Raw genomic sequence first — 15,865 nt, 5'->3', positions numbered from 1 at the left:
TTACAAACAACTTCCATTCCTGAGAAGTTCGTAACTCGGAGGCTCTACTGTACAGTGGAGGAGTTTGCTTTTTAAATAATTTTCCTACTCTGATTCACAGAAAAAATAGTACTTGCTCCTGGTTATAGAGTAAACACTCACTTGTGTATCTTCTACTGCTAGGTCTATGAGGAAACCTTCAAGAGGGGCAGTGAGAACCCAGCGTCGGAGGCGTTCTAAGTCTCCAATCCTTCATCCTCCTAAGTTTATCCACTGCAGTTCAAAAACGCCTTCTGTGTGCAGCCATCTGGTACACAAGAGCCAGACTGACACTCCGGACAACAGCACCGGGCTAGGAGTGCCAATCCCAAAGGAATTCTGTGCAAATGAACAATCCAGTCCTGTTCTTGATGGTGCTGGCCACAAGGGAGTTGGTGCTGAGCATTCGGGGGCTTCTGTTGCAGAGCCAGTGCAAGAGAACAAACAGGAAAACTCTTCTGTTGCTCTTTCTCTGATGTCCAAAGCAAGTCTAAAGACCACAGATCTTTCTGACTTCCAGTCAGTGTCCAAACAAAACAAGAGTAAGCCATGTGCATGCATGGACAAGGCCTGTCAGTGTAAGCAGTGGCAAGACATGGAAGTGTACAAATTCTCCGGCTTGCAGAACACCATCCCATTGTCACCGGAAAGAACAGTTGCTGAGGACCACTCCCAGCCTTTGCCATCAAGAACTCCCTCAAGCTCTCCACGATCTTGCTCTGAGCAAGCAAGGGCCTATGTGGATGATGTGACTATTGAAGACCTTTCAGGATACATGGAATATTACTTATATATTCCCAAGAAAATGTCTCACATGGCAGAAATGATGTACACCTGACATCAATGGGCTTTAGAGAAAGGGTTTGATTGAAATCTGCCCTCAGTCACACTCCACATGAGAAGCAATCCACTCCCTGCTCACCGTGCTTGCAATAAAAACACTTCATTGCATCTCAGCTAACTTTTGTTATTTAAACCAGACAAAACACCTTAATTTAGAAACGTGACAGCTCTAACCCTAGAATGGTGGTTGGTTTGGTTAAAGAACGGTCTCTTCCCATATCTGCTTATGGAACAGATAACTTGGGAAATTCTGCATTGATTAAAGGTCTTATTTAAAAAAAAACAATCCTGCAGTTCTGGGTTATTGCACAGACCAGACCATAGAAAGCACTATATGGGATCAGACCTCTTTATTTGGGAAGCCTGGTGCTGCATCTTAGCTCATCTGAGGTACCTTTTTGATGTTTGATTGCAACTCATATGCAGGCAGTTACGGATTCAGGGTTAGCTTTGGAAACTTGTCAAGTGGGGCTGTGTAGCACGAAATTATGGGAACACTTTAAAAGTGGGGGTCATGCCCCATTTTTTCCTTAAACTTTATATCCATTGCTCTAATTATTTCCAGGTGCCTGAATTTTTGCTTTTCTGGGAGGGTGCAACGTTTGCTTTTTATGATTAAAGAGCAGTTTTGTTTCTAGCAGGATAAACTTTCTCTTCATACTCTCTGACCTTTTCTTCCCTTTTCTTTTCTTCACAGCTCTCCTATTCTCCAAGTTAGTATAGTATCAGGTGCTAGTATTAACATTGCAAGAGGTATTATCACATTAGGCTTCCTAATCAGAGAAATAATTCAGGTAATCAGAGCTTCTACTTTTGTCTGCTGCAGCAGAAGTAGATGGCTTTGTATCTTGAATGTAATTGTTCCTCATTTAATAGCCAAAGGAAAAGCAATTGATGAGGTGAGTTGACTCCTTTGCAGTTTGTTTTTTAAAAAGTGCATCAAAAGACCAAAAATAGCATTTGCCAACTTCTTCAGTGTGCTTTTGTCTGCACATCCTTCCCCCACTGTAATCCTGATTATTGTTAGACAAAAATACCCAAACTTGTCCTCCCTACAATTGCTCATTTCTGAGGGGCTTGTCTACACTGGTATGCTAGATAGGCGCTGCTGTGATTGATCCAGCGGCATCGATTTAGCAGGTCTGGTAAAGACACAATAAGTCAATGGCAGAGCGCTCTCCTGTCGATTTCAGTACTTCCCCTTTCCGAGAGGCGGAAGGTAAGTCGGCAGGAGAGCATCTCCCACCAAAGTAGTGCAGTGTAGACACCACGTTAGGTCAATGTAAGCTATGTCACTCGGTGGGATTTTTTTTTACACATCCCTGAGTGATGTCACTTACGTCGATTTAAGTGGCAGTGTAGACCAGCCCCTTGAGACACATTTTTGACATAATTGAGACATAACAGACCTGCAGGCTTCAACTAACACTTGGTCAATTGCCAAGCCAGGACATCTTGGGCCTTCCTACTGCCTCCATGTGTTCTCCTTTCCCTCCCTTCTGGCAATCCATTTACTAAAACATAAAAATATTGGTAGTGTGATCCTTGTCTTGTCGTGAGGCAGAGTGCTGATGGATACATGTACAGTTCTCCACTGCCTATAGTGCATATCTCCCTGCACAGAAGAGCAGCTGCAGCTCAAATCTGCATGTGATCACGTCAAAGCAGCACCAACAGCTGTCTCCTGTTCTAGGTTTAGCAGCGGAGAGGTGCAAGGGAGTATACTGCCAGGTACTGAAGCGACCCCTTGTGGGGAGGGCATGAACCAGTGTTATCAATTGCTGATACTTTTGTAGTTCTGTGCCTTGTGTGAGAGACCAGAAGAATTTAGGAGAAACACTTCCTTGCTAAATTCCATTGGCACCTCTGGTTATTAAGAATGTCATCCCTGCCCCATTATCTGCAGCTTGATATGGCTTAATGAGCTAGGATGATCATTGTCTATCAGTGTTATAATCTATCCTAGTGAAGTGGCCTCACTATTAAGACAGATTCGATGACCCCAAACTAATTAGCATTTCTTAATGTCAGAAGTCCTAAATAGGCAGGCTGTTCTGGGTCCATTTTCTCCTTCAATTTCCCTGCATTCAGATAATAAGATTTGTCACATGTATTTGAATGTGAAGTAGCTCCATTTCCTTGTGTGTGGTGGTCTGCTCCAGGAATAGAACTAGAATTGTAAACTCTGAAATTTCATTTTCTCCCCCAATTGCTCATTCTTTTGTTTTTTTCCTATATATAATATGCCAGTTCCAGCTCATTGCATTGCTCATCTTCTAATTCATACAGTAGGTATTACATCTGGGGAATGGGAGTAATACCTTTTATAGGGAGGAGGGCCCAGTTACCATTCCACTATTTTGTTTTCTCATTGGAGTCCCATAGACTTAGGATTTATATTTTGATTGCCCTGTTCTGCAGTACATGAAGTGCAGTGTGGTGGAGCTGGTACAGTCAATTACTTTGTCCTGTATTTGATGAGTGAATCCTGCAGCACAAAGCAATATCTAGTAGGGACCCTAAAGGAAAACTGTACAGTAGTTGGGTATGAACTGTTGATGGTTAGGGAAGGAAAAGCATCTAAACAAGTTGGTAATCCATGTCTGGCCACTAGATGTCACCTTTACTCCATGTCCATGACAATATAGACCCACTGGCTAACTGATACTTACCCTCAACTTTCTAAGTAGTGCATCAGTTCAGTCATTTAGGAGTCCTACAGCCAAGTGGTGCTTAAAATGCATATTTGAATATAATTTTGATTACAGTTTTGTTGTGGAATAGTGTTGCAGTTTGTAATGTAAATAACTTTCATGGTCTTGAACTTGCCCTGTTTTAAGGCATTAACATCATTGGTGGTGGTAAACCAGATAGGGATAATAAACTCTGCTCTTCTAGAACAGCATGAGATGTACTTGAAGACACTTCAGTGTTAATAACTCTTCAATTTTATCACAAGTCTTGCAATATTTTGTTTCTTTTAAAGTCCCAGCACCTGGAGTAAAATGGCTACATGAGAATCTCAGTTCTCATTTAAAAAATAAATAAATAAATCTACCCCTCAGAGCAGAGTTGAAAATGTGACCTGTCTGTACCCTAAAGGCTCAAACCAGAAGATAGTGAAAGAACCCAACACTTACTATTTTAGAATCTTATTTTTAAGCCAGTCTTATAACTTGAGGTCTAACTCATGATGTTTGAATGCTTGGGGTTGACAGTTCTGCACCTGGCATTTCTGAGCCTCAGATATGATGCTTAAGATACTATGGTGATACGTGCAATATAAGAAACTATGTAGAATAGAATTTTGTCGCTAGTTCCCTTGTTTGAATGACGTCTCTGAGAACCTGAATGGCTGGGTAAGGGAAGATCCTTGGCCAAAAGTGTGCTTTAAAGCTGGTGGTGTGTTTTCTTCTAGAACAAGGTTAGCCTAAGTGACTGTTGTGCTTAACTTTGTTGTGCGTGCATGTGCAAATGGCTAGGTGTATTTGCATGTGGAGCTGCATTTAGGCACCATGTTACATGTACTTTTGCAGTTCTAAAAACTGAAGCCCATCAAGATAGCATCAGTTGTAAAGCCCCGTACAACCATGCAATGGGTTGTCTTAATTTTACAGATGAGACAAGATGTTGCAGCATGCCTGGACCCATACAACAAATCAGTGGTAGAGCTGGGCTTAGAACTCTGGAGTTCCTACCTCAATACTTTACCTCTTACTAGGGGTGCATAATGTGCCAGCAGTACCACAAGTTGGCTCCATAACTGCCATTGTTTCCTGCTCCTAGTAATATGGTGGTCACTAAATAGCACATCATCCTTTTATAGCCTTGCTAAGCATCTCCTTGGAGTATGGGACAGGTTGAAGGAGGAAAAGATTTGGATCAGTGTGACATGCTGTGGTAACTTTCCCCCTCTCGTTCCTGTGTACTCACCAGTCTTGTATTTGAAGATGGGAGTTGTGTGCTAAACACCTCCAGACATGATTGATTTATTTTTTTAAAGTAGGTCCTATGGCCCATCTGAAGTAGGTAGGGAACATTGGGGCAGCCAGCAACCTCTCTTTGGAGATGAATGCATCTTCTGTGCAAACTTGGTCTCAGCTGACCTGGGAAGTGGATTTCAGCAGATGCTTCGCATGCATTTACAGTTGCTTGTTCATTGAGAGCTTGTCTATATTTGAAAACATGCACTGGCTAGCTAAAGAGATTTAAAATTGATGTACAAATGTGCAAACCCTCCCAGTCTAGATCCACCCCAACTGCTTTAAACCTTACTTAAATCTGTTTAGTTTAATTCTGTAAATTACAGATCCAAGCAAAACTGGTTTAAACACATCTACACTAGTGGCTTGAATAAACTAGATTTTTTTCAATGCAGACCAGGCTTAAGATAACCCTGGCTCGTACTACGCATCGCAGCATGACAATGGGAAAGTGCAGTGCTCAATTACACCTGTACTATTGGTGAAAAGACACTGCATTGTCAGCAGGGCAACTGACACCCCTTGGCATGAGTGATGGAGATGAGCATAATTTCAAATAATGTTTGTAACTCAAAACCTTTTGTGGGGTTTCACTTTAATGTGTATATTCTTGTCTTCCTCTTGCCCCCCCTCCCCCCAGTACTGCCTGTGAGTGAATAAATGGGCTTTAATTTAAAATTTTAGTGCTTCATGCAGCATACTTCATCTCATTCCCCAAAGTTTTTGTCACCTGAACGCTAAACTGCCTGTTCAATGTGGCCTCTGCCCCATTCACGTAACTATGTCAGAAACTTTGGTGGAAGGAATGGTGTTACTGGGGAGCAAAGACTGAGCGGATGGGTGAAATTGGCAGGTAACAGAGACCTGAGCCACTTCCCTGCAGATGGTAAAGGTCCTATTGTGTCCAGCTTAGCAGGAGAGGCAGCCAGAGGTCTTGTAAGGCTGCCTCCTGTCCTGAGAATTGTGGGACTGGTCTGAGTCTAGTTCTTGCTCTTCAACTGTGCTGGGAAAGAGGGAGGGGAGGGGATATTTAGAAAGCTGTTATCCCTTTGCTTCAGTGAGCGGGGAAGGCGTGGGAGCAGTTTGCAGACGCATGTTGTGGGGGACAGCACTGCCTCAAACACTAGCTTTATATGAGCTTTTTGCCTTGACTGTGGTGTTTCTGTTCCCCATAAGGATGGAAGCAGGACAGCAGCAGCTGGGAACTCAGAACTGACTTTTTGGGGGACATGGTGGCCCTTTGCTCTCTCCCCTCCTGCCCCCCAGTCCTAGCCATTGTTGTGGGATGACTGTGTTCTGAGAGCAAACCCGTAGTCATCTGTCCACTTCCTGCCCCCTACATCCTCCAGTTCCCCCCTGCCCTCCCTCCTCCCTGCCCCAAATCAGGAAACATGCCCCAGCCACTGAGCAGATCTCTGTGCAATGGAGGAAAAATGCCAAAGTAACTAGCAGAAGCTCTCCCCCCTCTCTCACGCACCTCCCCTAGCTACTTCCCAGGGTCTATTTTTAAGCAGGCACTTACTTACTTTCCCAGCTTCTCCCCTCCCCTCTTCTTTTTCTGGATTCCTGCCCAAGGGGGTGGGGGGGTGTCTCTTTCCTCCTTCATAAAAGGCCCCTGGAGCAGGGGCTGGGCCTGTGGGGGTTTATTTTGGGAGCAGCTCCTGGGATCCGATGGCCTTGTTAGGGCAGCGCTGACCTTTCTACCGCAGGAGGAGGAGAGAGGGAAGGGGGAAGGGGCTGCGAAGGAGAGACAGACACACACACAATGGGACTCTGAGGAGGGAGGGACTCTGCAGGCAGCCGGAGCAGCAGCAGGAGCCGTGGGGCATAGCAGCCTGGGCGGGTATGATCAGGAAAGGGGGCCCCCCCCAGAGAAGCCTGGGCCCCCCCTGCCCTTTCTTGAAGAGCCTCTTAAAGGGGCCGGACGCTTCCCCAATGCACTGTCCGGGAAATGCGAAGCCTGCAGAGATACAAGTCAGATCTTGCAACTGAGAGTTTTATCCCTCTCCCCCTAGTCTGCCCCAGTCCCACAGCATGGTCCATGCTTGATTGTCCAGTCCCCTAGGTGGCAGATGGGTGCTGGGTTGTAGAAAGGTCCCTGTGGCGTTCACAGTGTTTGCAGTGTCCTCACCAGATCCTTCTCCAAGACAGGATCCCTTCCCAAATCCCTCCCTCTCTCCCTCTATCCTCTGGCTGGGCAGCACAAGGCAATCATCCCCTTGGTGCAGTACCTTGCTTTGAGCATGTTTAATTTGGAAATGTGGCAACATTTTAAACTCTCCAAATTTTCGCTTATGAAAAACAGTCCAGCTAAGTAGGAAGGGAAGAGGGAAAGAAAGAGGAAGGAAGGAAGGAGCAAAGTGGAGATCCCGGCTTGCTGAGCTTCGATGGCACCATGAGTGGAGGAAGGTTTGATTTTGATGATGGAGGAGCATATTGTGGGGGCTGGGAAGGGGGGAAAGCCCATGGCCATGGCATCTGCACTGGTCCCAAGGGCCAAGGGGAGTACTCGGGTTCGTGGAACTATGGTTTTGAAGTGGTGGGCATATACACGTGGCCCAGTGGCAACACCTATGAAGGCTACTGGTCGCAAGGCAAGAGGCACGGTTTGGGGATCGAGACTAAAGGACGGTGGCTTTACAAAGGCGAATGGACCCATGGCTTTAAGGGACGCTATGGGACAAGGCAGAGCATGAGCAGTGGAGCAAAGTACGAAGGCACCTGGAATAACGGGCTGCAGGACGGTTATGGCACTGAGACTTACGCAGATGGAGGTAAGGGTGACACTGGAGGGGCCAGTTGGGGTCAGGTCAGTGAGCAACATATTTGACCTGTAAATCCAGAGACTAAATCATCCCAGGAGAGAGGGAGCACCAATAGCAAAAGCTGGGGAGGAGAAATCAAGGCACTTTACTAGAACATTCTACCTCTACCATATATTTTTATATATTTCTGTGTGTGAGCGAGCTTTGTGTGTGACAACTTTTTAATCTACTCGCATTTAGGCCCTAATTTCTGTAATCTGGCTGCCCCTTGGAAAATTGCAACACTCAGTAATCTACACACATTCCCTTTTCCGTACACCAGAAAAATGAGACAGACCTCAAATAATTGTAAAGCTTCTGGATGACTATGCTTTCTATGTGAAAAACTTCCTCAAATGTCTTGATTATAGATTTTTTTTTTCTCCAAACTTTATTTTCTATAGCGTGAGGCTAGTGAAAGACTGGATTATATTATGGGACATCTGAAGAATTATGGGCCCATGACTACAGCAAACTATAAAGTAATAAGAATTAATTCTCATTGGGCAAAGAGTTGTGAATGTTTTCGCCTTATACATCACTGTATCATCTACAGCATTTTAATGTTCTGTGTCTATTTATTAAATACCAAATTGCATGAATGCACTGAACATGTCTGACTAAAACTCAACCCGAATGTTTATCAAAGCTGTCTAGAGAATTTAGTCACCTATCTTCCACTAGTATAAATCCCCTAGACCTTGAAAATCTCAGCCCGTGTTCACGCACAGAGGCACTCAGTATACAAGTATTCGTCAGACATTTTGCAAATGCTCTGAACGGTAAAGAAAAAAATTAATTAGATGAGGTGGGAAGCGTCTGAAACTGATGAACAATCATAATGCAACATCACAGGAATCCTGTGCAAGTAATTCTGCAACTCTTCAATAGTGGAACAGTGCATGCTGCCATGTTTCGTATGGCTAGTCAAGAGGGTGATTTGTGGGGGAGGGGAGTACTCGCGGATATATTCCTGAGGATTGCACTTTATTATTATTATTCAGGACCCAGAATGCCAATTATTTATGAAGAAAAATAATTTGAGATGTATCTCTTCATAATAAAAAGGCATATCACATTTACAGCGTTTCTCAACTGCGGCCACAAGGGGCTTTTCTTGCAGTCACAGCCTCGTGGGTGCTGATTCGGGGAAGGGCAAAGCAGCAATCCCTCCCCCAGTGTCACCGGCAGGTGCTGGTCCATGCCCCCTTCTGAAGGCACAACCACTGTAGGATCAGGTGACCAGTGTGAGTTCTCCATCTTCCCAGGGGTGGTGCTGCTTGGGCTTCAGCCCTGGCGTGGTGGGTGGCAGTCTCTGGCCGTGCGGCATAAGGCTCTGGCCCCCTGCCGCAGGGCTTTGGGTTCCGGCCCCGGAGATCCGGTCCCAGGCTCAGCCCCCGCACGTCACCCCAGCCCCTCCTGCCTCTTCCAGTCTCCAGCCATGCAGCGGGACCCCAGGTTCCGGGCTCACCCCTGCCCTCCATTGCCCCAACTCCCACTGCCACCTCAAGCCCCCACATCACCCCTGATATCCCAGCCGCCCTAGCCAACTCCCCATCCAGGGTTTAATTTGTCACCCAGCTTTCTGGGGTTAAGTAAGTCTGCTGTGAAAATATTTACAAATATTGCTTTTCACAGTAGCAGACTTACTAGCTAGCAAGTCTAAAAAAAAAAAAAATTCAACCAAAAAAGTAAAACATGCAAAGCACCTTATTTGAGTTTCTATTCTGTTTCGGTCCAGTAAAGAATAGAGACAACTGTACATTATTTTTATTATTGAGTCTGCAAAAATCCCAACATACATAAATTACAATGATTTGGACACATATATGTGCATATTTATTTGTTTTCCTAAAGTTAATTAAGCATTTTAGGAAAAATTGTCCGAGTGGCCACCAGCAAGAGTTTTGTTGGTGAGAAAAAAAATTTGTTGTGAGAACCCCTTAGAATAATAGGAGAGTTCAAGCTACAGTATTGGCTTTCCAGGGCTTTGCTTTAATGTGCCCTTATTCAGCAAGTTACTTAAGCACATGCCTAACTTTAAGCAAGTGCTGAAGTTCTTACACTTATGGCACATGAAGTTGCAGTTAAAGCTGCAAATTAGAGGTGACCAATTTCATTTGTTCAGTTTTTTAAACTTCATCCTTCTTCTATCTTCAGGCTATGTGATTTGTTAAATAATCCAATGCAGTTTACTATACAGTGATAATAGAGAGCAGGGACTAAACTATGTGTTTGTAATGAATTGAACTATTGACATGAGGATCTTTAGGTCATTTGTAAAGTATATATATGTTTAGTGTAATGACACACTAATACAGTCGTTGTCCTGCTACTATCTTTCATTTATATAACACCTTTCATTTTGAAGGATGTCAAACTGCCTTAAACCATATGCAGCGATTGCTTCATCCACCAGTGAAATGCAGCTACCTTTGGGGGGAGGGATAGCTCAGTGGTTTGAGCATTGGCCTGCTAACCCCAGGGTTGTGAGTTCAATCCTTGAGGGGGCCACTTAGGGATCTGGGGCAAAATCAGTACTTGGTCCTGCTAGTGAAGGCAGCGGGCTGGACTCAATGACCTTTCAGGATCCCTTCCAGTTCTATGAGATAGGTATAGCTCCATATATTAAAAAGATATTCAACAGCTCACATTAGCACTACAAAAGAAGGGTATCTAGGCAGGCACAAAACTTGGAGTTTAACACTTGAACACTTCCCTACTCTTGCATGTAAAAAACCCCTCTATTGGCGATAGTGCTCACTTTTACTCCTGGGGGAGTTCTGAGCCAAAAAATTAATTCTGTGCATAATATTTTAAAATTCTGCATATTTTATTTGTCAAAATAACACAATGTAATCATGCCAGTTTCAATTATTTTGGTCATTTATTTCAAAATACCTGTCAGCAAGTATGTCTGTAACAGTACAGACAACAGAAAAGATTCAGGAAATGTTTTTTTGATAAATAACATACTAGGCATATTAATACAGAACTTTGAGTAATAATTCATGTACACTACAATACAGAAATGGATTTCCCCTCAAAAGCAGTGCAAAGGCTTGCGGGGAGTCAGGAGTAATGGAGGAGCTGAGGAAGTGGCAAGTAATTGCTGGGAAGGAGCCTGGGAGTGAACCTCGAGGGTTGCTGGGTGTGGGTGGGAGAAGTCTGGAACAGGGTTTTTTTGGGGGGAGGGGCAAAGGGATTGTTAAGGAGTTGGTGGGGAGCCTCTCCCATGCAGATCCTGGCTGACCCCCTCGCATCTCCCATTCAGTCAGGCACATCTGCTCCCTTCCCTGTGTATCCCTGCACTCCCCCCATCCCTGTGCGTCCCTGCCTCCCCACTCAGCTACCCCTCCTCCCCCTATTCCCATGTGTCCCTGCACCTCCCTCCCCCCTGTCCCCATGTGTCCCTGCATGCCCACTCAGCCACCTCCTCCTCCCTGTCCCCATGTGGTCCTGCACCCCCACTCCTATTCAGCCCTGGGGTCAATGCTGTCACCCCATTAGCTCCTGTGTCCCCACACCAGTCTCCCCCTAGTAGCCCTTCTGAACCCCAGTCTATGTGACTCCCCAGGAGTCCTGTGTGCCCCATTCTGTCCATTCCCCCCATATCTGTGCCTCCTCACCTGGGCCCATGGGCAGGGCACTTTGAGGGATGCAGCCTCTGACCCTTCCTTCTCCGTGGCTGGCTGCTCCGGACCTGAGCCAATTGCCCTCTCTTCTGGTGCCACAGCAGCCCTTGGTGAATGAAAGGTGTAATTGCAGTGCCTCCCCAGCAGAATCCATTTTCTGTGTGTGGGGGGGGGGAAAGACCTGCGGGGGACATGAATTCTGCGTGTGCACAGTGGTACAGAATTTCCCCTGGAGTAGTGTCACTTACACTCATTGGGTCTGGTTCAACATTAAAGCAGAACCCAGACTCATTAGGGACCATGCCACCTAATGTATCCGTAACACATATAAGAACATGAATGTTTGGGTTTTTTTAAATGTGGTTAACTCAAAGCATCATGATATAGTTCTGTTGACAAAGAGTGAGACTGGAGCCCTTTAAGAGAATAGTGCTTTATAGGTAAAGGGGAAGGTGATCTAGGATAGGGAGTGCCCTGTGTGTGTGTGAATGAGCTAAGCATGTTACAGCATTGGGTGAACGATTGCTTGAGCTTCAGTCTCTGACATTATTTCCAAACCCCATCATTTTTTGTGCAAGGAAGAGATGGGGGATGTCTGGAGGGGCTCTGGGTGTTTGTTTGATCATACTAAACCACACAGAAGAAGCTGCTAATGTAAAAATCTGGTCTTCAACCCCTGTTTTGCAATACAATGTTTGTAAAACTTTTTAAAATGTCTTTTGTTCAAGCTGTGGCCTGAAAACAGTATTAAATAGTGCATGACTGTTTCTGGGGAGCTGGGAGAAAGCACTGGTATAAATTCATCTCATGGGAAAATAATTAAATTCAGTTGTCATGAGACCAGTGGGAGAGGTGAAAAGAAATGATGAGGCAAGTTTCAGGTGAGCTATAAAATGAGCTGAAGACTCAGTGAGGTGAAGAGGTACAGAAAGGCTGTTGCAGCTGATTGGAGCTGCAGAGAAGAAGGTTCTTGCACCAACAGTGGTGAAATTATGTGCTGAGAGGAGGAGGCTGGAGAAGAAAAGAGAGAAGGTCTATGGGGTTGGCCAAGGTGAGTCTGTGCAGAGTTTTTAAAACAGGGAGGGCAATTTTTTGGACCCTGAAGTGAATGGGGAACCTGGAAAGGGAACCAAGGAGAGGAGTGATATAGCCATGCTTCTTCGTGTGTACCAGACGGTGAGCAGCAGTAGGGCTGTGCGTATTCTGGAGTCTGAGCACCTGGGCCATGTGGAAGCCATCAAAGAGGGAATTAGCAGCAGTAATCAAGCTGAGAGGGGACTGAAGCCTAGAGGAGGATTTCTCTAGAGCTGGAGCTGAGGGAGTAACCATGATTTTGCTGCTAGTTCTGAGTATTGCCAAGTGCAGACACTAGAAAGCAAACGTATATGGAATTCTTCACGCTTCCTATTGCTTCTGAGCTGCAGTCCTCAGACACAGCTAAGGGACTTGGAAGTTTGGGCAAAACTCAGCCCTAGTGTAACTTCATTGACCCCAAAAATAACAATAACAGGGCTTATATAGTACAGTTCCTCCATAGATCTTAAAGTGCTTTACAAAGAAAGCATCACCGTTTAACTGAGGATAAGTGATTCACCCAGGGTCATGCAGCAAGTCAGTAGCAGAGGTGGGAACAGACTCCCAGTCGCCCCATTCAGGGTCCAGTTTCCTGTCCACTAGCCCATGTTGTCTTTCCAGCGGAGCTTTACCAAGGCTGAATTTGGCCCCAAAATTGATGCTTTTTAGTTATGCACTGTTTTAAATCAATCCTCACTCAGATGACTTGTTCTAACAGTAAGCACTACGTTTTCATTAGTTTGTTTTACTTGCGTGTCTATTTAAACTGTCTGTCCATCACACGAAGTATTTCTAACATGTCTATCATCATGGTATCTGTGCATGAAACTTTGACTGTAAGAATTAGGGATACTATTTTGGCTGTTGTCAGTAAGCTGGCAAGTAAGCTCTTTAAGGCTATGTCTACACTACAGAATTAGGTCGGATTTATAGAAGCCGGTTTTATAGAAACCGGTTGTATGCAGCCGATTGTGTGTGTCCCCACCTAAAATGCTCTAAGTGCATGAAGTCGGCGGACCGCGTCCACAGTACCGAGGCTAGCGTCGACTTCCGGCGCATTGCACTATGGTACCTATCCCACAGTTCCCGGAGCCTCCGGCGCCCATTGGAATTATGGGTTGAGATCGCAATGCCCGGATGATGCAAAGCAGTGCCGCGAGGGGTTCTGGGTACATTGCGTCAGGCCCCTCCCCCGCCGTCACAGCAACGGCAGACAATAGATTCGCGCCTTTTTACCTGGGTTACCTGTGCAGACAACATACCACGCCAAGCATTGAGCCCGCTCAGCTCAGCTCACCGTCACCATATGTCTTCCGGGTGCCGGCAAACGTGGGACTGCATTGCTAAACAGCAGCAGCAGCTTACTGCCTTTTGGCGGTAGACGGTGCAGCATGACTGGTAGCCTTCATTGGCGATCTGGGTGCAGGCAGCCGTGGGGCTGGCAGCCGTAGGGCTGCATTGCACCAGCCCCTTGCCTTTTGGTAGAAGATGGTATATTACGACTGGTAACCGTCGTCATCGTACTGCAGTGGCTGTCGATCATGGGCACCCGGGCAGACAATGATGGTTATCAGTCGTAGTATGCTATTTTCTGCCAAGTGCCCAATATTGTCTGCTAAGCACCCAGAAGAGGCCGAGGGCTATCTGGGTGCTGGCAGACATGGGGCTGGCAGCCGTGGGGCTGCATTGCACCAGCCCCCTTGCCTTGATGATGATGGTTATCAGATGTAGTATGCGCAGGATGGGGCAACATTGCTACACAGCAGCAACCCCTTGCCTTTTGGGCAGTAGATAGTATATTACGACTGGTATCCATCGTTGTCATACTGCAGTGGGTATCAGATTGTGCAGTAGACCTGAAGGCTAACTGCCAAGCGCCCAGTATTTGCTGCCAAGCACCCAGAAAATGCCAAGGGCTATCAGTCATGCTGCACCGTCGTCTTAAGATGTAAAAAATAGATTTATTCTGTATTCATTTGCTTCCCCCCCTTCCTCCTGCTAAACCCAGGCTTTTGAGTTCAATCTTTGGGGGGGGGCATTCTGTGTGACAGTTGTTTGTGTTTCTCCCTGATGCAAAGCCACCTTTCTTGATTTTAATTCCCTGTACCTGTATGCCATGTCGTCACTCGCCCCTCCCTCCCTCCCTCTCTCCCTCCCTCCCTTCTTCCCCTGGTCCGTCAGATACTACTTTCGCGCCTTTTTTCAGACCAGTCGCCATAGCCAGCACTGGGATCATGGAGCCCGCTCAGATCACCGCGGCAATTATGAGCACTATGAACACCACGCGCATTGTCCTGGAAAACATGCAGAGCCTCCTGGACATGCCAAAGCCAAACCAGGACCAGCTGAGGAGGAGGCGATTGCAGCGCGGCGACGATAGTGATGAGGAAATTGACATGGACCTCTCACAAGGCACAGGCCCCAGCAATGTGGAAATCCTGGTGTTACTGGGGCAGGTTCATGCCGTGGACCGCCGATTCTGGGCCCGGGAAACAAGCACAGAGTGGTGGGACCGCATCGTGTTGCAGGTCTGGGACGATGCCCAGTGGCTGCGAAACTTTCGCATGCGTAAGGGCACTTTCATGGAACTTTGTGACTTGCTTTCCCCTGCCCTGAAGCGCCAGAATACCAGGATGAGAGCAGCCCTCACAGTGGAGAAGCGAGTGGCGATAGCCCTGTGGAAGCTTGCAACGCCAGACAGCTACCGGTCAGTTGGGAATCAATTTGGAGTGGGCAAATCTACTGTGGGGGCTGCTGTGATCCAAGTTGCCAGGGCAATGAGAGACCTGGTGATATCAAGGGTAGTGACTCTGGGAAACGTGCAGACCATAGTGGATGGCTTTGCTGCAATGGGATTCCCAAACTGTGGTGGGGCGATAGACGGAACCCATATCCCTATCTTGGCACCGGCGCACCAAGCCACCGACTACATAAACCGCAAGGGGTACTTTTCAATGCTGCTGCAAGCCCTGGTGGATCACAAGGGACGTTTCACCGACATCAACGTGGGCTGGCCGGGAAGAGTACATGATGCTCGCGTCTTCAGGCAGTCTCTTCTGTTTCGAAAGCTGGAGGAAGGGACTTTCTTCCCAGACCAGAAAATAACCATTGGGGATGTTGAAATGCCTATCGTGATCCTTGGGGACCCAGCCTACCCCTTAATGCCATGGCTCATGAAGCCATACACAGGCAGCCTGGACAGCAGTCAGGACCTGTTCAACTACAGGCTGAGCAAGTGCCGAATGGTGGTGGAATGTGCATTTGGCCGTTTAAAAGCGCGCTGGCGCAGCTTACTGACTCGCTCAGACCTTAACGAAAAGAATCTCCCCATTGTTATTGCTACTTGCTGTGCGCTCCACAATATATGTGAAAGTAAGGGGGAGACATTTATGGCGGGGTGGGAGGTTGAGGCAAATCGCCTGGCCGCTGATTACGCGCAGCCAGACACCAGGGCGGTTAGAGGAGCACAGCAGGGCGCGGTGCGCATCAGAGAAGCGTTGAAAACCAG

The 15,865-nt window shown here is 46.5% G+C and overlaps 2 protein-coding genes across 4 annotated transcripts in view; both read left to right on the top strand.

Moving 5' to 3' along the window:
* OSER1 (oxidative stress responsive serine rich 1) overlaps window positions 1-2,137 on the top strand; it is a 12,327-nt gene extending 10,190 nt beyond the window's left edge. For both annotated transcript variants that reach the window (XM_024206964.2, XM_024206965.3), the window contains one exon: window positions 163-2,137. In XM_024206964.2, the coding sequence (XP_024062732.1) occupies window positions 163-856 (694 nt within the window). In that variant the 3' untranslated portion in view covers window positions 857-2,137. The remainder of the gene's footprint in view (window positions 1-162) is intronic.
* Window positions 2,138-6,497: 4,360 nt separating this feature from the next.
* JPH2 (junctophilin 2) overlaps window positions 6,498-15,865 on the top strand; it is a 68,248-nt gene continuing 58,880 nt past the window's right edge. For both annotated transcript variants that reach the window (XM_024206975.1, XM_024206976.1), the window contains exon 1: window positions 6,498-7,618. In XM_024206975.1, the coding sequence (XP_024062743.1) occupies window positions 7,240-7,618 (379 nt within the window). In that variant the 5' untranslated portion in view covers window positions 6,498-7,239. The remainder of the gene's footprint in view (window positions 7,619-15,865) is intronic.

This window comes from Terrapene carolina, unplaced genomic scaffold (assembly GCF_002925995.2).
Source record: "Terrapene carolina triunguis isolate 2854851 unplaced genomic scaffold, T_m_triunguis-2.0 Scaffold130, whole genome shotgun sequence".
NCBI classification, from domain to species: Eukaryota; Metazoa; Chordata; order Testudines; family Emydidae; genus Terrapene; species Terrapene triunguis.
The sequence above is the reverse complement of the archived record's forward strand: the minus strand, read 5'-3'. Positions and strand labels throughout refer to the sequence as shown.